General features: G+C 36.2%; 4 protein-coding genes across 4 annotated transcripts; 3 read left to right on the top strand and 1 right to left on the bottom strand.

Annotated features, from left to right (window-relative positions):
- The first annotated feature begins 854 nt into the window (after positions 1 to 854).
- Positions 855 to 4604, top strand: LOC137724791 (probable GPI-anchored adhesin-like protein PGA55). Its single transcript, XM_068463484.1, has 5 exons — positions 855 to 871; positions 2319 to 2390; positions 3021 to 3085; positions 3276 to 3394; positions 3665 to 4604. Exons 1-5 carry the CDS (start codon positions 855 to 857, stop codon positions 4106 to 4108), a joined length of 717 nt encoding a protein of 238 aa, XP_068319585.1. The 3' UTR covers positions 4109 to 4604.
- A 471-nt stretch (positions 4605 to 5075) lies between these two features.
- LOC137726205 (uncharacterized) lies at positions 5076 to 9336 on the top strand. Its single transcript, XM_068465093.1, has 6 exons — positions 5076 to 5479; positions 6143 to 6240; positions 6468 to 6571; positions 6800 to 7558; positions 7646 to 7777; positions 8155 to 9336. The coding sequence occupies exons 2-6, from the start codon at positions 6198 to 6200 to the stop codon at positions 9103 to 9105; spliced, it is 1989 nt and encodes a 662-aa protein (XP_068321194.1). The 5' UTR covers positions 5076 to 5479; positions 6143 to 6197; the 3' UTR covers positions 9106 to 9336.
- Positions 9337 to 12156: 2820 nt separating this feature from the next.
- LOC137726959 (wound-induced basic protein) lies at positions 12157 to 13611 on the bottom strand. The gene is made up of 2 exons (XM_068465907.1): positions 13445 to 13611; positions 12157 to 12392 (listed from the first exon to the last, which is right to left on the bottom strand). Exons 1-2 carry the CDS (start codon positions 13513 to 13515, stop codon positions 12320 to 12322), a joined length of 144 nt encoding a protein of 47 aa, XP_068322008.1. The 5' UTR covers positions 13516 to 13611; the 3' UTR covers positions 12157 to 12319.
- Positions 13612 to 20717: 7106 nt separating this feature from the next.
- LOC137726799 (ethylene-responsive transcription factor-like protein At4g13040) lies at positions 20718 to 24995 on the top strand. The gene is made up of 7 exons (XM_068465760.1): positions 20718 to 20880; positions 21921 to 22037; positions 22260 to 22387; positions 23080 to 23158; positions 23537 to 23717; positions 24197 to 24318; positions 24405 to 24995. Exons 2-7 carry the CDS (start codon positions 21989 to 21991, stop codon positions 24545 to 24547), a joined length of 702 nt encoding a protein of 233 aa, XP_068321861.1. The 5' UTR covers positions 20718 to 20880; positions 21921 to 21988; the 3' UTR covers positions 24548 to 24995.
- Positions 24996 to 25854: the final 859 nt, after the last annotated feature.

Below are 25854 nucleotides of genomic sequence, written 5' to 3'. Positions count from 1 at the left end.
GGTGAAGACCATCCAAGTGTTGTTTCAAGCTTGAAACTTGAGGCAATCGTTCAATCGTTCGTCTGAGATCAAGTCATCGTGACCCCTGGATCAACAGCCTACGCATGTACATCAAATTTGAAGATTGAATCAAAGGAAAATTGTAAACAAAGATTGTAACCCTACAAATTCAAATCAATACAAATCTACTTTGTACACGGGTTCTCGTTTCATTCGTTACAAGAATTTTCGTGTTTACAAGTTCTTTTCTTGCCTTTTAGATCAAAGAATTTTTATTTATAATACCATATGTTAGTTTACGAAGGGAATCAAGATTATTCAAGTTATTTCCTTAGTTATCAATTTAGGCCGACAACAAGAAAACAAGAATTATTAGTCAACAGGGTTAATCATAAATAAAATTAATAGCAAATGTAGTTAAAAATCACATAAGAACTAATGAAAGATGCATAACCAACAGATTTACTTTATGTAAGTACAAATAGAGGAGATTCGGGCAAGATTACAATCTTGGCTGGCAATGTTTGTTTTCTTGCAAACACTTCTTGTATTTTACAAAGATTGAAGTCTTGGAAAATGAAAATACAAACAAGGTTTATATTTAAAGGGATTCGATACTACAACAAAGGGGATGGTAGCAGAGTTTCTAAAAAACTGACAAGATAGCTTTCTATGGTGGACCTACAACTAACAAGGGGTAAGGGGGTGAACAAACTAAGGCTTTCTAGCTTTTTGCTGTTGAGTACAAAGTTAAGTATGGCTTTTCTGATTGGTTGACAGAGAGACTTATGCTCGTATCCTTTGCTACTTTTATAGATTTCTTAGCACGAGTGTTCAAGCTTTCCCTTTTGGTGATGGCCTCCAGAGCATGGTGAGTCATCATCTGCTTTATTAATTACCTACCCATGCCATGGAAAAGTGCTTTTTGCTGAAGGTGAGTTGCCTTCTGTTACTTGTCACTTCTCACATATGTTTGCTGCCTATTAATTGCCAGAAAAGGGTTTTTAAATTCATCATGGGCTGCCACCTTTCCCAGCCCAACCCCTTTCTGTTTTGCGCACGCCTAAGCCTTCAATTGCATTGGGTCCATTGTTAAATATCCACCCAAACTGAAATTACTAAAATTTAGTTGTTCAATGCACTAAACTGTAGGAGTGTATGACACATATTAGTGTTTAAACGACTAAAATGACACTATCAAAACTTGGCCATGAAAGTCCAAGCATTCAATGTTTCCATATATGTGAGCACAAGATACATCGGTATTTAATATCATTGTTTATATTATCTTTCTAATAAAGGTAAAGCCTACTAACACATGTGAGTCATATTTCTATTAAATAAATGATACAAATAATAAAACAAATGCATGATAAAAGTAGAATTTTTGAATTAAAACTATCAAAATCTATACACGCCAATGCATTAGAAGTCTACTCATAGTCATGGATGTATGATTTTCTGTGTCCAAAGAGAGATGTATATTGAAACGTTCTTTTGTTGGCCTCTCCTAGAATATCCCTTTCGGTGATTAAAATGTTAGTGGGGATCAACACTGATATACAACTAAGTAAGTATATATTATCATTCAAAAGATCAATTAGCATTTATATTACAAAGTCGATCGAATGATTTAACAATTAAATCCACTGTACAAAAAGAATTATTACAATCGCTTGAATTCTCTTAACTGGTATTTAGACGGTTTAATTGAAACTGCTCAAATTCAGTCATGCAAATATAGTCGTTCAAAGCACTAGTGTATGCGTATATAGATGCACTGGTATTTAAATACTTGAATTTAGATTATCAAAATCCAACCATGACCTGTCCAAATTTATCGTGCATCACATACACTATCTTCAATGCACTCAAAATCTTCTTTTTCTTTCCCTGTCATCAGTTTTGGTCGATTTTTTTCTATCTAATAGCAACTTCTTTCATTTCGAGTAAGTAATCATACGTCATCTGAAAAGTGAAAACTTCACTAAAAGAAAGAAAAAACAAAACTTTTAGGATGTTTATTTGGGTCATAGGTTCACTTCCAAGGAAAAGCCCGAAAGGCCTGCAAGCCCAAAATAATAACATAAGGACCGGAACTCGGTTTGTGCAAAAGTAAAGTTTTACGCTGTGGGCAAGTGCATCAGAGCTCAAGTGTCATAAACCAATCAAGATCATTCAACGATCCTGTGTTCGACGACCGTGATTTACTCTCACGGATCTCTCAAGACGACGCCGTGGCTCTCACGGTCTGAACCCGAAGAAAACGGGAAAGAAAACAAGAATAGAACGCGGTTGATGCAGAGACTTTGAGCAAGCGGTCTCATTCGGCTCGCTCTCCATTTCTCAGGGATTCAACAACATCATCTGACTATCTGCCTCCTCCTCAGGTACGAAGGAAACGACTTTCCATTCCCAATGGATTCTTCGTTGTTTTTTCTTACTGGGTTTTTGATTTCTTGCTTTCTTACTGAGTTTCTGGTAATGGGTATTTTGCATTTGTGAGCTTCAAGGGACACAAGGGTTCTTCTTTGTTGTTGGGTTGCTGGGTTTCTATCGATGTTCTGGTTTGTATATTTAATATTTTGGATATTGGGTTTTGCTTTTTAGCTGGGTGACTGGGTATGTTGGTGGGTTTTTTCTTTTGAAACTCAAACCCCCTTTTTGTATAAACGAAGATAATAAACCCAGTCGAGAGAAAAGATGTTGCTTGCTTCTGCTGTTTCCTTTTAATTCCAATAGCCCGAATTGAGAGAATAAGTTTGTTTTTCGTGGTAGCAATCCAAATCGAAATACAAGGTTTGATGATCTGACTGGTAGGTGCTGTTTCTCTTATTCATTATAGACATTAGTTTAGTCGAATCTTTAAGCTTCGAATGTTATTTGTAAATTCGGTTGGTGAAATGCTAAACACAATCTGTTTAAGTGGTCTGATGTGTGTGATTTATGACAGTTTAATTGTTAAGTCATTCTCACTATGTATCTGCTACATGGTAATTAGTCTGCTTGTTTTATGGAAGGATACATCATCAGAAAGGGCAGGCCGCCAAGCGAGCTCTTTGCATCGAGTTGGGAATCAACAATGGTGAGCTTAAGAAGACACACACACTATAGACTATGTGCTGGTAAATACTTGTTGAAATGTGATTATACTAGTAATGAGTTTATGACTAATTGGTTTTGATGTTCTTTTGGAGAAGAAACAATCTGATCCACTAGGTTTTTGTTTATTCTTAAGGATTTTTTTTCCACACAGATTGTTGGTCTTTTTGCAGGGAGAACTCCACTTCCTAAGTTCTCTGACATCAGAACTGCTTCGCAATATCCCAACCATGAAAAACCAAAAAGTTCACATCCCACATGTTCAAATAATGTAATTAATCGTCCAGAGGGGGTAAGAATGGATTACCAATCAGTCCATATTATTTTATAACTTACATCAGATGTAACACTGTTTTCTTTGAAGGTTTTATCATGTTTAACAACAGTTTAAGATACAATGCGATTTATTAGGAAAGTTTTGATGCGATTTATATTCTGGTGCATAAATTTCTCGTAAAACTCAAGTACATAAGATTCAATGCTTGATCAGTATGTCTTGATTTCTAAATTGATGTCTAATAACTAATAAGATGTGTGTATGTTCCAACTGTAATACTACCAGAATAGGACTGCTATAGGGGCTTCGGCTAAGAGTTTCACTGATGCGGTGCTGGCTTTGCCTGCTTTTGTAACTGTGGGAAATGAGGCAGGACACTCTCGTATACACAAGCTGCATTTTCAGAAAAATGGGGATTCTCTTTGGGCTGACGTATCTCAAAGCAGCCAAGTTAGTTCCTTGGAGAATCAAGTAAATGATCCGGGGTTTGATGTATCTCTAACCGGCCAAGTTAAATCCATGGAGAGCCAAGTAAAAGACCCAGGGGATAAAGTTCTAAGCAGCCAAGTTGAATCCTTGCAGAGCCTAGTAAAATACCCGGAAGCTGACGTATCTCTAAGCAGCCAAAATGAATCCTTGCATAGCCAAGTAAAAGACCTTGAAGCTGACGTATCTCCAAGCAGCCAGGTTAAATCCTCGGAGAACCAAGTAAACGACCCAGGGGGGTGATGTATCTCTAAGCAGCCAAGTAAATTCCTCGCTGAGCCAAGTAAAGTTCCCAGAGTCTTGCACCTTTCAGCTTGAGAACAAGATAGGCAGCTTGCAAGCCACGATGGATAAGCTAAAACAGGAGAAGCTGTGGGAAAAGGTAGAGCTCATGCGAGAGGTAGACTTGCTGATGGTGAACCTAACCAAATGCAGTTGAGGGAGCTTTTGCAGAAGGTTGAGAAGTTGCGCGAGGATCTCAGCATGGCCGCTCGTGGTGCGGTTGTGGAGGATTTTGCAGCTCCAAAGGCAGAAGAGTACAGAAAGATTTAGGACTAAATTCTTTTTCAAAGTCTTGCTCCTTTGAAACGCAAATGACATGAGATTAATACTACATATCAGTTAGATCATGCACGCAAGCACAGATATCACTATACTAAAAAAGGATAGGAATTAGGAAATGATAAACACACTTTTTCTTTTTTACATATTTTTGTTTAATTATTTCTGTTTTTTGTTATTTGATTTATTTAATCTAATGATTAAAAATAAAGAAGAATGTTTGAGAGACCAACAAATGATGTTCGAAAAATATTCTCTTTTCATTTCTTTTCTCATTGAACACATAAAAAGAGTGGTGTTATTCATACACTAGTTTTACCTCTCACGCACCGTTCTCAATTTCTGGCTGTCAAATTGAATGGATTGAAAAAGATCAATGAAAAAAATTAACAAGGGTATATAAGAGGTAAATATAGGTATGTGAATAACATTATCTTTTCAAAAACTCTGAAACAAATTGAGGACAGAAAATAGCTTGAGGCCCAAATTTGTGGACCAAATTTGTAATAAATTAAAGAAAATTGTTATTAACACTTTAAAAATCTTATTTTACACTCTTCACAAGCTTATTTTATTTCTAATTACAGAAAATTTGAATTACCAAATGGAAATAACAATTCCTTAAAATAAACTTCATTAGTTATGTTGGGTGTTGTCGGTAGTAAGCAATTTTCCATGGGCGCAATGGGTGTACTGAGTTTACTGACTACTATTGAGCTTTAACTCAGAAGGAAGATCCTCTCGGCTACTACTGAGCATCAACTCAGAAGGCATAACCATCCGTCTTCCCGAGCAAGACCCTCTCCACATTCCCCCTTCCTTAAATCCCCATCTCCTCCCGCTTTCAAGGATTCCTCCGACTCGCTCTGATAGTCTCACTCTTACCTCCTGAGCTGCAAAAAGTACCAACTTTTTTCTTCCCGATCGCTTGTTTCTTCCTTTTTTTTTCTCTTAATGGGTGGTCCAGGAATCTCATTACTGGTTTGTTTACTGAGTTTTCTGATCATTTGACTTTCTGGGTACCAACTCACTCTGCCCTCTTGAGCTGCAAAGGTACTGACTTTCTCTTTCCATTTGCTTTTTCTTTGATGGCTCTTTCAATCCTGGATTGTGTACTGGGTTTCTGGCCATGGGCATTTTGCATTGATGAGATTCAAGTAAAAAAGGGTAATTATTTGTTGATGGCTTTGTGGGTTGTTCTTGATTTTTATGTTATGGCTTTGTGTGAGAGTGTCTTTGGAGTTCGAGTTTACATTTTGTCTTATGGGTTTTGCTGCTTTTTGTATTTTACTAACAGCTCTAACTTTCCGGGTTCAGAAATTATGAATTTTTTTTTTAATTTAGGTGCTTTTTGAAGCTGTGTGACGAAAACGTTTACCAGTTATTTACAGCTTTACCAATTGAAATCGAGTTTCACTCTCTGATCATGTGACTATTGGGTGGTCTTTCATCTTGCTCATTGTAAATATTAGGTTTCATCCGCCGTGCCTTTAACCGTCAGACTGTTGCTAATGAATTTACTGGTTGCCAGTTCCTTCAAGGCTCCTTCTCATTTGTTACTTGAATTATGTTTTGCTCTTTTGGTGGGGTACCTTGTTCATACATATATATCAGGCTACATCAGTATCCAAAAACATGTTATAGTAGTTTCAATTGCTTTATCAATTCCACTTGAATACAAGACGTCACTTTGATTTATCTGTTTCTTTATCGAAGAAGTAGCTTGGTACATGAGAACGGCCACCAAGAGATCAATGACATAAAATCAACCATGGTGAGCTTAAGAAAGCGCAAACGCATGAGACTGGTTTCCGGTAAGAATTAGCTGAATTGTGCTTGTGTTTGATGGCCTGTATTGTTCTGCTGATGTTTGTGTTTAGGGTGTTTATTCTTGCGAGTTTTGAGCTGTATAATATGATCACATGTCAATGCTTCCTGATCAGTTTTGGTGACTGATAATTGTTCCAATAGGTTATCTTTCTGTATTTATTATTTGGTCTAGGTGAATATTGTTCACCAAATTGCTGGTTGGTGCTTGCAGGGGAAAGTAATGCTTTAGTTCCACTTCCCAGTTTTTGGGACAAAGAAATTGCTCCTCAAGATCCAAACCGCATGCCTTCAAATGATGTCATTCAGCCAGAGAGGGTAAGAATTGGTTAATATTTGATATGAAGGTTTTATTTACATGGTAAAAGACACTTGCTAGAAGTAGAGTAATATGTGTTATTTTGCTATAGTTCCAGAAATAGTGTGGGTTATTTTGGTTCAGTTTCAGAAATAGTGTGTTATCTTACTTTAGTTCCAAAAATAGTGTGAGTTATTTTACTGTAGTTCAAGAAATAGTGTCAAATTTTTAAACTGTCATTGTTGCAGATGAAAGAAACCAAGAAACCGAGGATAAAGACTTTTGCTAAGAAAAGCCCAACAAAAAAGAAGAAGGATTATCTGCAATATAGATGCAACATGACGGGCTTTGCAGATGCCATGCAATTGTACAAGCCTACGCTTCAACACCGTCAAGACATCTGCGACGAGTTAGCCAAGACACCGTTTTGGAGTCTACTAAAAATGTACATGGATGACATATTGATCGCCACGGATAGAAAGAAGAAGTCCGGTATGGATTTAATAAAGATCATGCAATGCTACAACTCAAAGGAGCAAAAATTTAAGTTTGGAGATAATGAAGCAAAGGGAATAACGAACGATGATGTTGTTCAGATATTTGGTCTGAACAACAGAGGAGTGGAGCTTCCAAACACGGACAAGTCCACGAAACATGGAAAAGAGGACCCCTTCATTGACAAATACTTTAAGCATGCAAAAGTTGTCAAAAGGAAGCAACTAATAGAAGCCTATGAAAAATCACTCCTGGACCAATCTCCTCAAGGTGTTAAAGATACCGCTTCCATAATCTGTGCTCATCTCATCCAATCACTTCTTTTTGCTAATTCTGGCACGTATATTACCTGGAGTTTCTTAAAGATATGTGGGGAGTTGGATGAGATCAGTAAATATAACTGGGCGAAAGGAGTGAAAGATTACCTCCTCAAGATGATAAACAAAGCACAGAAGAAGAAAAAAAATAGAGGAGAAGAACCAACAATTAGTGGCTGCACCGTCTTTGTTTTGGTAAGAAATAAGAATAATAGTACGAAGAGCATGAATTGTTTTTTTATAAATTTCACAAAACTAACTTTAGTTTACTGATTCATACAGTATTGGATATGTCTTCATACAAATGTGGTTAAGACGGTCAAAGGACGAGAAAACATGATTCCGGCAATTGCAAGATGGGATACAAGTATGATACACAAAGCAATCAAAGATGTCCCAGTTGAACAAATCAAGGTAATGACCAATAATCAAGTTATTTCACCCTACATTTCAGTAAATAATGACTATTTGCAGTTTACAATTTCACAAATATTTCATGTTTTCGCTTCTAGAAATAGTGCATTTGTATAGCTGTTTTCAATTTGCAATTCTATAAAAATAATGATCTCTTTATTTAGAAGCACAATTAACAACAAAATATTGTCAGTAAACAATTATACAAAATAATAACAGTTTACAATTTCAGAAATAGTGTCTTACTGCAAATTCGTAAATAATTCCAATTTGCAGTTCTAGAAGTGGTTTGTTTATCAATCTTTGACTTTGTTTATCAACAAAAAATAATTACATTACTATGTAAGTTAACAACTATATAATGTGATTGTGTGCAGATTGATGGTGTCATTCCTTGTGCTCATCCACAAGAAGAATCTTCGAAGAAAAAACAAGAAAAAACAAGAACGAAGAAAAGAAAGCAAAGTGATGTCATTCCTTATGCTCAACCTGAAGATGATAAATTGGATGACCATTCCCACCAAAAAGAGGAAGCAAACAAAGATGAGATGGCAGAGGTTGATAAAAATTTGAAGAAGAAAAAGAAGAAACAGAAAAGGAAGCAAAATGATGAAGAACATGAAGGCATCAATATAAATGAAGCTCAAGCACAGTTCGATCAACTGTACAAAGAGGAAATGAGCAAACTCGATGCCATTCATCAGAGATACATCATTGGCATGAATGGAACCTTAAGTGTAGATCTTTTCAATGAGTTCAAGAGTGCTAGGAGCATTGATCAGAAAAGGTACCTAACCTTCAAGACGATGATGACATATGCACTGGACTCTTCAAACAAAGAGTGCATAGCACTCAGGGAATCAAATAAAATGCTAAACCATGAAATGAAAAAGATTCTACGACAAGTGGAGCTTGACAAGAAGAAAATGAATGCACTAAATGCTGATTTATTATCATTGCAGACAAAAAACAGTGCAGCTTCTCTAAAAGTCAATGAACAGCTAAATGAGATTGGGGCTTTGAAGAAGAAGTTGGGAGAAAAGGAAGCAAAAATTCCAGGTTTAAATGCTTCTGTACACGAACTTCAGGAAGAGTGGAATCAAACTGCTAGTGATTCCAAAGTTCAATCTCCATGGGGTGATGAAATGATCAAAAAGGCCAACTTTCCAATTCCTCATAGCTTATCAGACGAAATCGCGGAGCTTGAGGCGTCTAAGGGAGCCGAATCAAGGGCCGACTCTAAGGAAATACCTAAAGCGATTTCTCCGGTCAACTCCCAAGCTGCTTCCGAGGATACGTCTGCCGAGGGCAAGGTTAAGGTTGTTTGATATTACAAACACCTCCGAATCTTAGTCACTGTTTTTACTTTTCAGTGTTTTTGGATAATTTCTGCTAAAAGACGCTAGAGGCTAGTTGGGCGGCAGATTGAGGCCTGGTTGCTAAGCGGACTAGGCGGATTTAAGTGGATCTATTATATTTCGTGTAAATAAGTGTCATAAACTACAAAATAGAATGACATATATATTATGAAGTATTAGAATTTAAGGAAAAACATGGAGAACAAATATATAATGTGTATTTATTTAAGTATTCAATAAGTCTCTTACAATTTATTAAAAAAAATAAAATACAAAGTGAAAATTTTTACAGTCTAAGCGAGTCGCAACCTAGGTGGGTGCCTAGGCAAGTTTGGGCGGGCTAGGGGGTGCCTAGGTGGTCCAGGAGGGCGCATCAGCAGGTCTAGCCATCATTTTCCGTCATTTTCTTAATTTTCAAACGTCTAGACATTAATCGGGACGGTGGCCAACCGCGTAGCGCCTAGTGTCTAGGCGGGGCCAAGCGGGGATTTTTAGAACTGTATCCAAAATTGAACAACTTGCTATTTGCCAGAGTCATGAAACTTTGGCTGTTTTGAATTTATGCTATATGCTAGTGACTTTGTAAAAGAGTAACGAAAAGCAACTCCCATGAATTCAGAAGAAGTGTCAGATGCAGGTAAACGAACATGACTACACCCGACTTACTTTTGACACTCATTTTATTGTTAATGAAACTATTAATATCTCTTTAAACTCAAATTTGTTACCTAAACTACCCTCACAAATCCTATTCAATACGTACATTTATTTTTACACCAATTTAAAATAATAAAAAACCCGAAATCAAAGCATTTTATTTGTAATTAATGATACTACTTCATACTAATGGAATGCATAATATTTGTTGCAGGTAATCAGGATTGCATATCGCCTCATAGAAATATGTAAATCAGATTAATTATTGTGATGGGTTGTTAATTATCCTTAATTTAGAAAACCTAGTGAAACACATAGCAGATGCCGAATATTATGCAGATGTTAGCCGGAGAGCTGGAGATGATAAACATGTAGAAGTGAAGGAAAGAACACTACACACAAGAAGCCTTGATGTGCAGTGAGAAACTTATTGTTCATTTGTAATGGATGCTGTTATTTTTGGTGTAAGAGAAAGAAGCATAAACATAAATATAAAAACTATATTGCTGATCAATTTTTTAATAACATTATTTGTACTGGTGCTGTCGTTCTTTTTAGGGCTTGATTATTAGTTGTGTAGGTTTATTGATAAATCTTATTTTTATTGTTAATTTTATCTTCTACTAAACGGTGATTTTGCAATAACGTAATAAAGACATTTCATATTTAGAGTTTAAATTAAGTATAGAAAGAGATTATATGAGTTCAGACAAAACAATTTTGTGATTTTTAATCATCAAGAATTTTATGTGATCAAATAAATTAACAAATTTTGTTTTATTTTCTACTTTTATGGCCATGGAGGGCAAAGCCCAATGTTTATTCCGAAGAAAGGTAAACTAGCAAAGTCAACTCATTCAATTGAGGGAGAAACCAAAGTTATTGAGGGCATCTACCGTGAAAACGCTTAAATTTGAGATGCAACATTTACACCTCATTTTATATTTTCGAGAGATGTATATTTCAATTCTACTCTAATGAAAAAGATGCAAATTTAAGAGTATATCTAAATGAGATGTCAAATTTTAAACATCAAAATGATAGTTGATAGCTTATATGGCAATTTGACATTTTTTACAATATTTTGCTCCACCCGATATGTTAAATAATAACGTCATTTAATAAACTTTTTATCTTTTTGTGGAGTCTAGTAATTAAGTCAACCAATCAAATATTTCAAAAACATAACAACATTTATTATATATTATATTAATCTATTAAAAATCATTTAATGAATTTGACATCTGCTGTCAAATTTGACAGCAAAAGGCTTTGCCTTCAAATGGCTCAGTGCCACATAAGAAATTGAAGTCTCGGCTGGAGAGAGTTTGCTGCCATTTTTTGCTGTTGTATGCCTACGTGGTAATTTTGACATCTCCTTTGGAAATGCTCTGAGATTTCATTTATTTTTCTCTCTTTAACTGGTAAGATCTCCAAAGTACGTAAATTTGCATTTTATTTACATCTTTCAGAGCTTTTTGGACAACAAAAAATAGAATATGCCCCCATTTTAGGCATTTTTCATTGAAGATGCTCTAAATAAAGAATAAGCCCCCGATCCTAAAAGTATAAACGGAATCCCATACCGATCTCTTTCGTGACGAGATTTCGAAAACCAAAAACCGAACAGAAAAATTCAATATTTCCGAAAAAAAAAAGTCAATTTTTCGGTACAGTTCGGGACTATGCCTTCAGTCCCTCACTCTGTCTCTCGATCGAATTCAGCTAACAGCTAACACCCACCCATTGCTTGCTAAATTTTGAAACCAATCCATTACTTCTTGCTGAATTCAAAACCAACCTATTTAGCTTCACAACATTTCACTTTTCAAACCATTCAATTGCAAGCACCAATTCACAACCTATTTAGCTTCACAACATTTCACTTTTCAAACCATTCAATTGCAAGCACCAATTCACACATAGAGGCAGATCCGTGACATTATTTTTTTAACACAACTTTGGCACAGGTTTTTGTGAAACCCACTCCATAATGTATTTCGATCCAAACTATCTATATTTTAAATCTTCCCTCATCCTCGTAAAAAATTAGACAAATAAAAAACCATTAAAGCATTCATATGTAGTAAAAGAAAATAAACAAATACAATTCGACAAAAAACACCCTAGACGGAAAACTCGAAAAGATCCAAATACATTAGTAAGTAAAACGCACAAAAATTTGTGTCAAAAATTAAAAAAAAAAATAGTGTCTTAAATTCGTCGCATTATACCCAAATGGCTTGTTTTCTTCTTATTCTTAATGGGCGGCCCAGGAATCCCATTCGTGGCTTGTTTTACTGAGTTTTCTGGTCATTTGGCCTTCTGGGTTGCTCTGTGTGCAACTCAAATGAGCGTAAATCATAATTCCAAAGGTCAAAAGTACATATAACTATAAATGTTTTTGCTTAAGAAGTTACCAAAAAGCCAATACGTAGCAATAATCTTGTTTTAAACACATAGTACTCATCTAGTTAACAACACCAAGGGTCCTAAACCAATTCATAGCTTATATGTCAATCTGTTGTCACTCATTCATAACAGGCTTATTCTCACTGGCCTTTGGTCGATGCTCCTTCGGCTTCTGCTCTTCCAACTTCCTATAGTTCCCAACAAAATAAAACGATATGTTAGGACGCATCTAATGAAAACAAACCGATCGCACAGAACAGGAAAGGAAAAAAGAAACACGGAAAAAGTTAAAAGGGCAGAGGGCACCAAATAGAAAAAGAACCATCAGAGCCTAATAGTGTATGCAATTCTACATATTAAAGTTTCAAGGAGCACAGCAAGAACTGAAGGAACACGAAAAATAAATATATAGAAGGGGAGCCCTGTTACTGAAAGCTGCTATACCCTTCAGAAGCACTCATCGAGACATTAACTTCCCTTTCTTTCTTATCAGATAATACAACTTTCCAAAAATTAACAACCCATATACACCATCTAAAATTGCGTAATAAAGTTCAAAGTATCCAAAGGGGATAATTCAAGACAGCTTCAATTAAGAAAAATGAGTTCCACTACAGCGGTTAACGAACAAGTTTGTATCAAAGCTCTCTCAACACGTAATGTTGGGAGACTATATAAGCAAAAAGAACAACGGAGAGCTGCACCTTAAAAACTAGCAACCGATCACACATTTAACATACATACTCTTTATATACATAAAACCTTGCATTCGAATAGATTATGCGTGTACTTTATACACAAAACCCAAATGTGAAATTGAGTTTAGTAACGCCGATGCAAAAGCTAAACTAAACAAGACTGCTACGAAAAACCCATGAATCATCAACTTCCCATCCACAGATATCAAAAACAATCTTTTTGATAGAACACACAACTGACATACAAATTAGAGCAAAACCTCAGCTGGGAAAGATTAAGAAAAAAAAATGCATGAAATTGAATAAAAAGTCTTATTCCTTGGGTTGATTGAAATCCCAAATTATCAACAACAAATTGTAGTCTTTTCATTACGTTCATTTCAACAAAATAAGAATGCCAAAGTTTTCGTTACCAAAAATATATACGCAATAATCGAAACAAAATGCCCCAATTTTACAAGAAAGATAAACCCCAAAAGCATAAAGAGAGAGAGAGAGAGAGAGAGAGAGAGAGAGAGAGAAGATTGAGGATAGGGTAAGACCTTTTGTCGGAGGAGCCACCCTTCTGGCTGAGGAAGGATCGGAAGAGGGGGGAGTTCACGTCGTAGATCATTGTCGCGATTACTCTGCTTAGCCGATTTGGCACTAACGATTGAGAAAACCCTAACCCTAATTTTTCTCTGGCTTCTGCTACCTGCGGTTAGAATGCGGAGGTACGGCGGGTTTTTTTAAAGTGGGAAATTTGGTGGGCCGGGTTTTTAATCAGTACCCGCCTCAACATCGTCTTATTACTGGACAAATTTTCGGATATAAAAGAGAAAAAGCTCAACTAAGTTCTTTATGATTAATAAAAAAGGCCAATTTCTTGTTTGGAGGGTGTTTCTTAAAGAGAGATTATTTATCCACCAACGTATCAAATTTTTTTAGCAATTGAATTGAATAAAGCAACCACGTCAAAATGATAGAGTTATGGCTCTTTTGGATATATTTTTAAAATAACTGAAAATGCTTTTAGAGAAAATATGTTTTTATTTCAAAAGCACTTAAAAGTGCTTTCTAGAATTTCCTTATATTTTTACTAAGAATTGGTTCCAAAAACATTTTCACCAAAAGCGCTTTCAGTCATTTTAAAAGTATATCCAAACAAGCTCTTAATCTTTTTTAACAATGCACTTTTCAGATTGAAAAAGTTGAATTGACGTTACATTTAACCTCATTAAGGCCCGATTTACGTCATTATGCTCAATAAAAGGGGTGTGCACGAAGTGAAAAAGATCCAGAATAACAAGAGGTGTGCACGAAGTGAAAAAGATTGTATAAGTCACTCCCATGCTGAAAGTTTTTTTTTTTTTTTTTTTTTTTTTGACACATAAATTCCTTTAAAGAAAATTTATGTTCTTAGAAACTTCGTTCCAAAAACAAAGTGGATAAGTGATTTATGGTATGCCCCTCGTCTTCTAACTTTGGACAATTTTAAAAGCTGTTTTTTTCTTTGCTTCGACATACATAGAAACTAATGAGTCATACTACTTAAATAATGGAATTTTAATAGAATTAGAACTGTTGAGAACGAGCATGCATAGGTTTATAAGGAGTTGAGTTACTCTCCATATGTCATATTGTATGAGTACTTTCTTCAAAAACTCAATTATATGAGCAAATTTCATCTTTATTCAGAGTAAGATATATAAACATAGGGAATTGTTATTGGCACTCCAAAAATCTCATTCTACATTCCAAACTTTCTATATTTGGAAAGAAAAATACACTTGTGAGAAGTGTAGAATGAGATTTTTGGAGTATCAATAACACTTCCCTAAACATAATACATGTACCATTACTCTCGTGATTAATGAGGCATCTTATTCCATATCAAAACCTTGTATGTAAAGTACTGACTAAGAAATAGCCAACATGGATCTCTCTCACCGAAAACACAAACACATTTGCCGACCCTAGCCCTTTGGCTTGGGTGCCGGTGGCAACCCCCTTTTTTCTCCTCCTTATCTTCTTCCCTTTTTCTCGTATTTCAATTTTCTTTTTTAGCTCTGTCTCAGTTTTCTTTGAGCTTAATTGGTCTCAAATTTTCTTTTGAGCTTGTCTCGAATTTGGCCTTCATGACCCTTTCTTAGTGTTCATCGCAGCATCTCCGGCGTTTTTCATTAGTTTTCATTGCCTTTTGTTATTTAGTTTTCCACCCTCTCTCTCCTATGTTCGTGCCTTATCAAATCCAAACCTCCATCTCCCCCCATCCCTTCCATTTACCTCCCTTCTTCATGACCCATCCCCACCCCCATCCTTTCCTTTGATGTGTGGGCTCTGAACCTAAAATGGATGCCAGATCTATTTCCCTCCCTCATTTTCCCTCCCCGACCAGCATGCTTAAATCCCCTCGAGGCCAAGTGTTCTGCAACTTCAACCAAAGTAAGGTAACCCTTAGCCTCACCTTTATGTATGTGTTACTATTTTTCTATATATTTTTAGGGGTTGATGAATGAAATTTGGATCCAGTGACTATTTCTTAGTTTCACATTTCTGATGACGAAATCTGATTGTGGTGTGCTTTTGGTTACAAATTTGTAACTTTTGTGCTACAATGTCTTGGTCGAGTTGACCACTCAGCTGTTTTTTCTAGTGTTGTTGCCTTGATGCTGGCAAGATGTTCACAACGGCGACGACGGGAGCTGCTTTATTTGTTTGGAGGATAGGGATGAGGATCTTAGTTTGTTTGCTTATTGGATTAGGCTTTTGCGTTTCTGATTTCCCCAGTATGTTTTGAGTAATTTTGTCTTCCCTTGAGTTAGCCTATAACATATTTTCTGCTTAATAAACCATCGTTTTCGACAACAAAAAAAAGAAAAAAGAGTACCGACTACACGCAGTTTCCAATGTTAGCCCGCCTTTATGTCATGACATCATGAACGATTCAGACTACGGGAGATCTTTGTTTCGTTCGCTGAAAACATACATATGACTTGACTAGACCCTCTTACCCCCATTCTATCGGACGGCCGGTATGTGGCTATCATGTTATACGTGGCGTCTGATTTCATGCGTCCGAGAAAGAGTGGGCCATGTGAAAGGGACCAAAGTTGACCACCTGGGCATCTATGAACAGGAACAATGCGAAGTAAAAGATGCTCAAGTACACGACTGACTCAACTGATTTTTGCCACTACATTTTGGGCAACATTTTGACCAGTGTTGTTTGGCCTAATTTTTCCCGTAGTCGTTTTAATTTTTCCAATAGTACATGTTTAGTTCGCCATCAAAATAAGCCATATGTAGTCATTTAATGAAGTTGGTCAGAATCACTGACAGATTCAGTTCAATGTAGATAATTGCTCATATTTTTTATTCAATTACCACATGTTGCTTAAAACATAACAAGAAGTTTGATAAAATATCTTAACGCGAAAGTAAAGAACATCGTAATAAATTGACGACAAAGACTTCAATTTGACCTTGTTAAAATGCCTCAAAATAGAGTCAAGTACATATCGAAGCAGGGTTTTTTAACTTTAATCCTTCAAGAAGATTGAAATTTAAAACAAACCTGGTGTTAGACTCAATTAATGTACCTAAATGTATGTACCAGAATATATTATATTGAACTAATGTATTTAAATATTAATACTGAAATGTATGTACTGAAATATATGCACTGAAATGTATTATATTAAATTAATATACCTAAATGTGTGTACTGAAATGTATGCACCGAAATGTATGTACCGAAATGTATTATATTGAATTAATGTACCTAAATGTTTGTATCGAAATGTATGTACATAAATGTGTGCACTTAAATGTATGCACCGAAATGTATTATAATGAATTTAATGTACCTAAATGAAGAAGACAAAGTACATCGAAATATATTGTATAACAAAAATTAGTTTATCTAAATGTTTACAACAAATTACGATAAATGAAATGAAAATTATAATTATAATGAAATAAGATTAATACATTAAAATTACGAAGAAAAAGGATAAATAATTAAAAAAATGCAAATGTAATTAATAAATAAGGTTATTAATGTATCTAGGGACTAAAATTATATTTTGATCTTACTCATGGTTTTAGTCTAAAAATCATATTTGGCAAGGATTATAATGAAGTCTTCTATTTCATTTAACTTCATTGACAAGCTTTATTGACAAGTACTTATTTATTAAGGTTCTCTAACTTCAAGTGCATTAGTATGAAAAAAAAAAAAAAAAAGAGGATAATGCTAGGAAGACCAAAATTTTTAAACTAAATTACAAGCTAAATGATGTGTCACCAATAAGAAACAAGCACGTTAATTTAACATTTAATTAATAATCCAGTCATTCTATGTCACATCCCGCCCCGGGCCCCCACCACATCGCGGGCTCGACTCCATCGTAGCATGATATTGTTCGCTTTGGGCCCTGACCACGCCCTCACAATTTTGTTTCTAGGAACTCACTCGAGAACTTCCCAGTGGGTTACCCATCCTGAGAATGCTCTCACCCCGTACTCGCTTAACTTCGAAGTTCCTACGGAACCCAAAACCAGTGAGCTCCCAAAAGGCATCGTGCTAGGTAGAGATGAGAATATACATATAGGCTTACAAGATAATCACCCCTGGGCGATGTGGGATCTTACAATCCACCCCCCTTAGGGGCCCGACGAGGATTATTAGCAAATCTCAGGATAGGTGGTTACTTTTAAGGGTATAATTCTTATCCACTCCACCGTACTTACTTATGCTTTAACGTCACGTGTGAAGTGGGTTCATTCCTGCTCACCAGTGCACTCTGGTATTTAGACACTCTTAGGTTTAAATTTATTCACATTTTTCCACATCATCACACTTTTTGGCTTCGGCACCTCCCAGGTGTCAGCCAACACAGCTCGATTCGGAGTCCTAGTGGGCATTTCGGGCCAGGATGTGACAATTTGGTATCAGAGCTAATCCCTGGTTGGAAGTGTGCCGACGTCCTGGGAATGCTCTCACCCCGTACTCGCTTAATTTCGAAGTTCCTACGGAACCCAAAACCAGTGAGCTCCTAAAAGTCCTCATGCTAGGTAGAGATGAGAATATACATATAAGGCTTACATGATCATCACCCCTGGGCAATGTGGGATCTTACAATCCACCCCCCTTAGGGGCCCAACGTCCTCGTCAACACACTTCCAACCAGGGATTGGCTCTGATACCAAATTGTCACATCCCAACCCGGGCCCTCACCATATCCCGGGCTCAACTCCACCGTAGCACGATATTGTCCGTTTTGGGCCCCGGCCCCGGCCTCATGGTTTTGTTTATGGGAACTCACACGAGAACTTCCCAGTAGATCACCTATCTTGGGAATGCTCTCACCCCGTACTCACTTAAGTTCGGAGTTCCTACGGAACCCAAAACCAGTGAGCTCCCAAAAGGCCTTGTGCTAGATAGAGATGAGAATATACAGATAAGGCTTACAAGATCATCACCCCTGGGCGATGTGGGATCTTACATTCTACAATCACGTCATTTGGTTTGCAAATATGGTTTAAAATTTTTGGTTACCCTAGCATTAGCCAAAAAAAAAAAAAAGATTACTTAGGTACTCATTTTCTAATTTGGCTCAATTAAAAAAATGTCACATGTTTTTTTGTTTTAGAGCCTAAGAAAAATTAGTTAACATGTCTATTATTTTTTAAAGTAGTAAAACATGTGTTAAAATATCATTGGATCAAAATTAAAATGAGAGCATATAGAGCAGCCACTAGTGAATACTTAAGTATTATTTGGAAAAAAAAAATTGCATGAAGTACTTAAAACAAAAATAAAGTTAGAATATCGAGATCAAAAGTGTAACCTAGCCAAACATGTTTGTCAACTCTTGCACAATGATCTCATAATGCCACCCTTAGAGACTTAGGGCGATGGTGTTTCTAATCTTTCATTTGTCACATTTTTTAATTTTTACTCTCATAATTAATTTGAAACATTATTATCTTAACATTTTTGTTTCACGTAAGTCACTCTCTTAAAAACAGTGATAGCCATCGCTATATATCAAGTTCAAATGGAGGAACGCATGTGCAACAAATTTTAAGTTTGATTAGACGCATTGAGTACTGATTAGGGCAATGATTAGGCAGAAAATAAACTTTATGGTTCTAGAAAAGGGTTGATTTGTAAAAGTACGGAATTAGGGGTGTGGTTGGCGGGACGTTATCTATATGCTGGCAGGCCGTCCACCCAATCACCGTTTCGTCGGTGCCCTTCGCTCGCCACCAACCAACGCAACACTAATAATAATTTCCTAACCCCCTCTTTGTCCACCCTTCGCTATCTCTTTAATTACCCTTTTACCCCTTTGGCCCTCGCTCTGTTTCGTTATCCCACCTGCACGGCACTCGGAATTTCCGTTCGGATGGCGGGACTACCCTTTTTATTGTTCAATTTTTTATTCAACGTTCACGTGTGAGAAATAAAAATACATGTATAGGTTCGAACTTGAAATGTTTTCTAAAATAGTTCTAATGAGGTTGGCATTTGGGGATAATGATTTTCTCGGTTAATGCATGCGTCTTATCATACTCCGAATAAGGCAAAGAATATGTATCAACCATATAAAGATCCTCATTCCAATTAATTAGGCGTTTGATTCTTGATTTTGTGTGGAGCCCCTTTTTGTTCTAATTCCTTAACGTGTCAATAAGTAATAAGATCACATGAAAATAGGAGTGAACATTACTTCTTTCATTCATATTCTTGTAAGAATATGAGTATGAAAGTAATTGTTATAGCTGATTGATTCAAATTGGTGCATAAAAGTCTTATGAAAGTAGGATTATTTTGTCCTAATTACATGGAAATAGACTTAGTATGTAATCTGGTTTTTACTGCTTATAATTTGATAAGGAAACTATTTTGGTGTTCTATATGGATTCTAATAAGGGAATCATATGGATTAATCATCTTTATTAATAGTGGTCACTGCTAGCATAGAAAAGATGACGCTCATTATTGGACTTGGACCTGTTGTAAAGTTGAGCATATTGTTTATGCAAAAGAGGAGAAACTTACTATTAAAGTCAGCTATGACTTCATTTTTCCGATTTTGGAAAGGTTAGATTTATTTTTTACAATTCCATGTTACTAAACAAGAGTTGCTCAAAAACTAGATGAAGGATTGGCTTTGGTACGCCCATTGGTATTGGAGACTGTGGTGTTGCGAATTCACCAGGTATATTATTGCTTGAAATGGATAACTTGATCGTTGGTTATCTCCCTCCTTATAGCATCCCTAATTGTTTCGACAAACAAGGAAAAGAAAACCTCAAATCAAAGGGACAAAGAAGGAAATATAACCTTCCTAATAAGGGTTTTGCCTTAATTAACCAAGACATATCTTATGACTCTCACTTTGTTATCCACCACATGGGGCTTCAACAACTTTTAGAACAAATATTTACCCAAAAGAAGAAAATTTTTTAGAAGAAAACCCTTTTCTGCTTCACCCGCAAGCAAGCATGATTGGATTTGGAGACATCATCAACCCATAGACCCCAGACCAAAATTATTAAGGGGTATATTGGTCAACTCATAGCATCTCAAATATAATGTCAACCAACCAAGGTACCAATCGCAAATGTTCAAAGGGTAAAACTGGAATTATAACCCTAAACCAAATTACGCGCAGGTATTGCTCTCTCTCTAAGGAGACTTGTCCCTCTTCATCAGTCCTACCACAGTACCACCACCCCTCTCTTCTTAAAAAAAATAAAAAAATAAAAAAATAAAAAAACAAAAGGTGGTAGATGCATGAGACACAAATACAATTATACACACACACACTCTCTCTCTTCCTTCGCTGACCACCCTCCCTTCCTTTAAAATCCCAATCCTTTTTTCTTTTCTTTTTCCAGGGAATTTAATTAAATTTACAACTGCCTCTAATTCTCCGCTGCCTCTGTCCCAGCTCCAAGAACCGCCACCTTTCTGCCTCCTCAGGTAAAAAGGAGCTGCCTTTCTCTTTCCCAATGGCTACTTTCGTCTTTTTGTCTAATGGGTTGCGTCTTCATGGCGTGTTGACTGTGTTTGTGGCCCTGGGCTTTTTGGCTTGACGAGGTTGGAGCCAAAGGAGGGCTTTTTTTTTCGTTTGGGGTTTTTGTGTTGCTCTTGATTTGGTGTGTGTGTGTGTGTGTTGTGTGTTTGTTTTTGAATTTTGGTTTTTGGGTTTTGTTCTTCTGGTGATGAAACTTCCATGAAAGGTGGTAGGTTGGTGGGTTGACTTAGCTTTCAAAGGTCAGACATTTGGAATTTTTATCAATTTTTTTTGTGGTTTTCTTGGATTTTTTTCGATTTTAATCCATCCTACATGATAGATGGTTCGGTTTTCTGTTTGCAAGATAAATATGACTGAGTTTGTTGTTGTCACCTTACGCCAATTACTGCAATTCTGAAAAAAAAAAAAAAAAAAGATGCCTGAATGAGAGATGTTGAAGTCAAGTGATTGGATGAATTTTGCTTGTCTCTGTTGATTTCGATGTGTTCTAATTCGACCTGAGACTGTTTTCGATTGTACAAGCACAATTGTTTGTCTGCTCACTTTAATCAAGGCACATAAGGTGTTTAAAATATCAGGGGAAGTTCATGTGTATCTTTTATGATTGGAGTTTTTGAGTTCCTTATGGCTTTGTTGGAATAATTTTCTGTTGTAGCAATAGAAATCGAAAATATAATCTTAGATCATGTGACCACTTGGTGGTGTTTTATCCTTGATCACTTGTAAATAGTATTGTAGTAGTTTCTTCAGAAGTGCCTTGACCTGCATTCACATTGCATATGAATTTCGATGATGTAGTTAAGAAATGTATGTTCTGAAGTTTTTCATCCTTTAATGCGGTTCTCTATAGTTAGTGGCATTGTGTTTTGATTTACTTGTTCACACATTATTATGTTTTTTGTTGACATTTTAATTGTTAAGTCGTACCCCGTTTGAAATTGTAACCTTACTTTTCGTTGTAATATGTCTACTTGATTTGTCCAAGGAATGGGTGATGCATGAAAAAGGCCGCCAAGCGAGTGTTGTGCTTCGATAATCAAGTTGAAATCAACCATGGTGAGCTTAAGAAGGCGCAGACTGTTGGGATTGGGACTATGCTGTGGTAATAATCAGTGGAAATGTGCTATACAACATATAGTTGATTGTTTTTATTGAATAGCATGTATTGTTCTTCTACTCTTAGCAATTCACATGCTAATCCTCTTTGAGTTTTAAGTTGTGTCGTAACCTTTCAGCGCTTTGTGATACATTTTCAGTTTGATGACTTTTTATTTATTTATTTTTTATGCTTAAACGAAATCTTCACCAATTTTTGTCTTTGCAGAGATACCTCCGGTTCTGGATCCACTTCCTAGGGTTGTCAACAATGGAACCACTTCTCAAAATTTCACCCGTACGAATCCTGTCAGTGTGCATCCCATGCCTGCAAATGATGTAAATCAACCAGATGGGGTAAGAGTAGATTGTCGATCAGTCTATATCATTAAATTACGTACATTAGATGGGCAACTGTTTTCTTTGAAGGTCTTATTAGCTTGTTTAGGACACTCGTCAGGCAGGGTTTTTATGTTTTTCTGTTAACCTATATGTATGTATGGTAAGAGAAAATTTCCATATATGCTTTAGAACAAAAATCCGTAGGCTGCATGTCTCGATAGCGTAGCGTAAGCTGAGCAGGGTACCTATAGCAAAATGGTAAGATGGAAATGATCACCATATAAGACCTAAAAAACCGTTTTCATTATAACAATATTTCTTTTAGGGGATTGTTACTGGCACTACAAAATTCTCACTGTGCGCTCCAAACTTTCTATATTTCAAAAGAAAACTACAGTTCCCTTCTTTTAATGCAAGAAAAGGATTTTCATAAGCAATAAACCATTTGAGATGTTGGTGCCCCTAGGCCTGGTTTTGTCACCAAGTATGCTCTTAATTGCTAGTTGCTTGATCAAGAAGGCTAAAAAACAGCATTTTCTTCTATAATATTTATTTTAATGAATTGGTTCAGCCAAAAAAGGAAAAATATATGCCATAAGTAGAAACTCGAAAGTTCTATCTGGGAGATTTTACTAGAGTTCTGGATTCCTTTCAATAATTTCTTGGCTTCTTGGCTTCATTCTATCTGTTGCTTTATTTATTACCAGAATACCATTGTGAAAGCAGAATTTCGATCCTCAACTGCATCTGGTTCTAGCTTATCCAAAGAGCAGCACGATGTGGCAGGTTTGTTGTGTATATTAAATTTGCTATCATTTCTAATTATATATTACAGATTAGAATGCTGGATATCATGGACTTTGGACGCACAAATTTGCGAACTCATCCTTTTGAAACTTGTATTTTCCGTCTTTACATTATGAGCTACTTTGTGGTTGTCTTTGCGATTTCATTTCTCAGAGAAGATGTGAGTTTTTGATTTTGCAGTTGTTTTCAACTTTTGGTATATATGCCAATAGAAATATCTTGGCACACAGCGTATTCTTGAATCTTGATAATGGAAATTTTAAAGATAACGTATACGTTTATCCATTACAATTAGCTTGAGAGGTTATGCCAATGTTACCGGTTGATCGTTTCTAAAACATAAAATGCTATTTGCAGGGCCACCAATCAAACGCAGAAAGCGACATCGCAGAAAGCATGCTCAGAACCAGGAACCATGTCTAATGAGAGGTGTCTATTTCAAGAATATGAAGTGGCAGGCAGCAATAAAAGTTGACAAGAAACAAATCCACTTAGGCACTGTTGGTTCACAAGAAGAGGCTGCCCATTTGTACGACAGGTACTATCGCCTTTTTGTCACTACGAACAATATTTATTTGATGAGCACTCTGAGGAAAGATCAGCTTATACTAGATATTTTAGTTGTGCATAATTTTGAAAATCATAAATCATTGCAGTTTTCTTTTGTCTACCGACTAGCAAGCGCCTTCTCTTTATCATTGGTTCCTCATCATGTCATTAAAAACACCTTCAAATAAAACAAATCTTAGTCTTCATTGTTGCTTCACTGGTTTTTTTAGTCCGTGTTCACCAGACTGGGTCATCAGATAGGACATGCCATCCTAAAATGTTCATTCCATCTAAAGGCCTGTTGTGCCTGTACTACCAACATGATATAGTGGTTCGTGCCAATCCCCGACATTCAAAAACATGAAACTTGATAAGCCAAATGGGAAAATGAGTGGCAGGCTTTTTGTGACAAATGCTATAAGTTTTATAGCACATCTAAACTTTGTTAGTTTCTTTATTTGTGTTCAGGGCAGCTTTCATGTGTGGGAGGGAACCAAATTTCGATCTTTCTGAGGAGGAGAAGAAAGAACTCAGGAAATTCAAGTGGGACGAATTCTTGGCCATGACTCGTCATGCAATTACCAACAAAAGTATGTTTTCCTCTTCTCTTGCCTCACATTGCCCAGACTTTATGCGTCTCCGGTCTTTAATTGTTTGCTTTCGTGAAATATTTCAGAGCACCGGAGAAGGTCAGGGGCAGAGTCAGAGAAGAGGTCCGTGAGTCCTCAATTGGAAGACGCAAACTGGGAGGATGACAAAGAAGAAGTGAATGTCCTCTCAGCTTCAGAAGATGCAGATCAAGACATGTTAGACTCTTGAACACAAACGTTCAAGGGCAATGCTTAGTTTCCCCCTTTCTAACAGTTAAGTGGTTAGCTGATAGACCTCCCATTTTTTGGTGTATACAGGCCCATATTAGGGCAAATGGTGGATTTCATGGTCTTTTAATAAGGCAAATGCCCCAAATAATTATTAGTTCCAGATTAGGAGCGTCATAGTTGCTAATCGCTTCGATCAGATAAGCTGCTTCGAAGCGATAATTTGCAGTGGAAATTGAAACCTTTTAGCTAATTAATGCTTGGGAAACTTTAGTTCCAAGAAGTATAATCTGTAGAGTAATCTGTTTATAGTTTCTTGATTAGCTGATATACTGTGATCATATGCTAAATTTGAATGAAAAACTGCTGTCAAATAGCAGTGGCCCTAACTTAAACAATGCTTGTCATAATACTTCACATTGGTGAAAGAAATGGATAAGAAACACTTCTTAAACCTCCGAGAAATGATTTTCATACTCTTTTTTTCCTGCGCATCCTTATTTATCTTGGTTACTTGATTCTTTCTTGATTTATACAATTCAAAAGGTTAGAAATACGCATTGGTGTGCAAAGGAAAAAAAAATGTGCAGAAATCACTTTCATATTAGGAATGGCAGTAAAATAAGTTAATTCACGTCTATTTTTGTTTGAACGTAATGATAATTACCACGTGGTAAAAAGTAAGGCGATTGATATAATATTCCAACTCCTTGTTTAAACAATTGTCAAATCTCTAATTAAGCGAATCCGGTAATTCCATGATTTGTGTATTCCTTCATAATACACAAATAATGAAATAATAAGTGCATCGCTTGAAACAATTTGTAGATATGCTTTTCCATCTAAGAAAATAGATAGCCCGAGTCCAATCTTATAACATGGTTACTATCCGAATACCCGACCTAAAACCTGATTCCGGATGAGGCGCAACCCGATTCGACCTCATGGCACGATGGGCGATGACTGCACCGAAAAACGGGAAAGGATTCCATCAAGTCCGCCAAGACATGCAATCCGGAAGTTTGAAATTTGATGAAACGGTTACAAGTAGGGGCTCATTTTTAAAGTTATAATAACTTTAACCGTTGGATCAAATTTTAAAGACCCGATTGTGTGCCTTGGTGGATTTAGGGCTGGTTTGGTATTGTTATGCTTTGAAAAAAAAAACTCTTTCTGATGTACTGTGAGAATAAGTTTATTTTTGCTGCTTTACATTTTCAGCTTTTTTTTTTCACCCAAAATTGTAAAACTACGCTGTTTTTAAGTAATTACCAAATACTTTTTTTAGTTATGCTTTGTATGATACCC

The sequence above is a fragment of the Pyrus communis genome, chromosome 2, assembly GCF_963583255.1.
Source record: "Pyrus communis chromosome 2, drPyrComm1.1, whole genome shotgun sequence".
NCBI lineage: Eukaryota > Viridiplantae > Streptophyta > Magnoliopsida > Rosales > Rosaceae > Pyrus > Pyrus communis.
Note: the sequence above shows the minus strand (reverse complement) of the source record. Positions and strands in the feature narration are given on the sequence as shown.

What these genes read in the sequence shown, in the direction of transcription:
- LOC137726205 (XM_068465093.1), top strand. Translation starts at nt 6,198, where the DNA reads ATGGTGAGCTTAAGAAAGCGCAAACGCATGAGACTGGTTTCCG. An exon ending in ACGCATGAGACTGGTTTCCG is followed by an intron (nt 6,241 to 6,467) that starts GTAAGAATTAGC and finishes TGGTGCTTGCAG; the next exon opens with GGGAAAGTAATGCTTTAGTT. An exon ending in GCTGCACCGTCTTTGTTTTG is followed by an intron (nt 7,559 to 7,645) that starts GTAAGAAATAAG and finishes TGATTCATACAG; the next exon opens with TATTGGATATGTCTTCATAC.
- LOC137726799 (XM_068465760.1), top strand. Translation starts at nt 21,989, where the DNA reads ATGGTGAGCTTAAGAAGGCGCAGACTGTTGGGATTGGGACTATGCTGT. An exon ending in GCTGCCCATTTGTACGACAG is followed by an intron (nt 23,718 to 24,196) that starts GTACTATCGCCT and finishes ATTTGTGTTCAG; the next exon opens with GGCAGCTTTCATGTGTGGGA. An exon ending in TCATGCAATTACCAACAAAA is followed by an intron (nt 24,319 to 24,404) that starts GTATGTTTTCCT and finishes GAAATATTTCAG; the next exon opens with AGCACCGGAGAAGGTCAGGG.
- LOC137724791 (XM_068463484.1), top strand. An exon ending in ACTATCTGCCTCCTCCTCAG is followed by an intron (nt 2,391 to 3,020) that starts GTACGAAGGAAA and finishes GTTTTATGGAAG; the next exon opens with GATACATCATCAGAAAGGGC. An exon ending in TAATTAATCGTCCAGAGGGG is followed by an intron (nt 3,395 to 3,664) that starts GTAAGAATGGAT and finishes TAATACTACCAG; the next exon opens with AATAGGACTGCTATAGGGGC.
- LOC137726959 (XM_068465907.1), bottom strand. Translation starts at nt 13,515, where the DNA reads ATGATCTACGACGTGAACTCCCCCCTCTTCCGATCCTTCCTCAGCCAG. An exon ending in GGTGGCTCCTCCGACAAAAG is followed by an intron (nt 12,393 to 13,444) that starts GTCTTACCCTAT and finishes TGGGAACTATAG; the next exon opens with GAAGTTGGAAGAGCAGAAGC.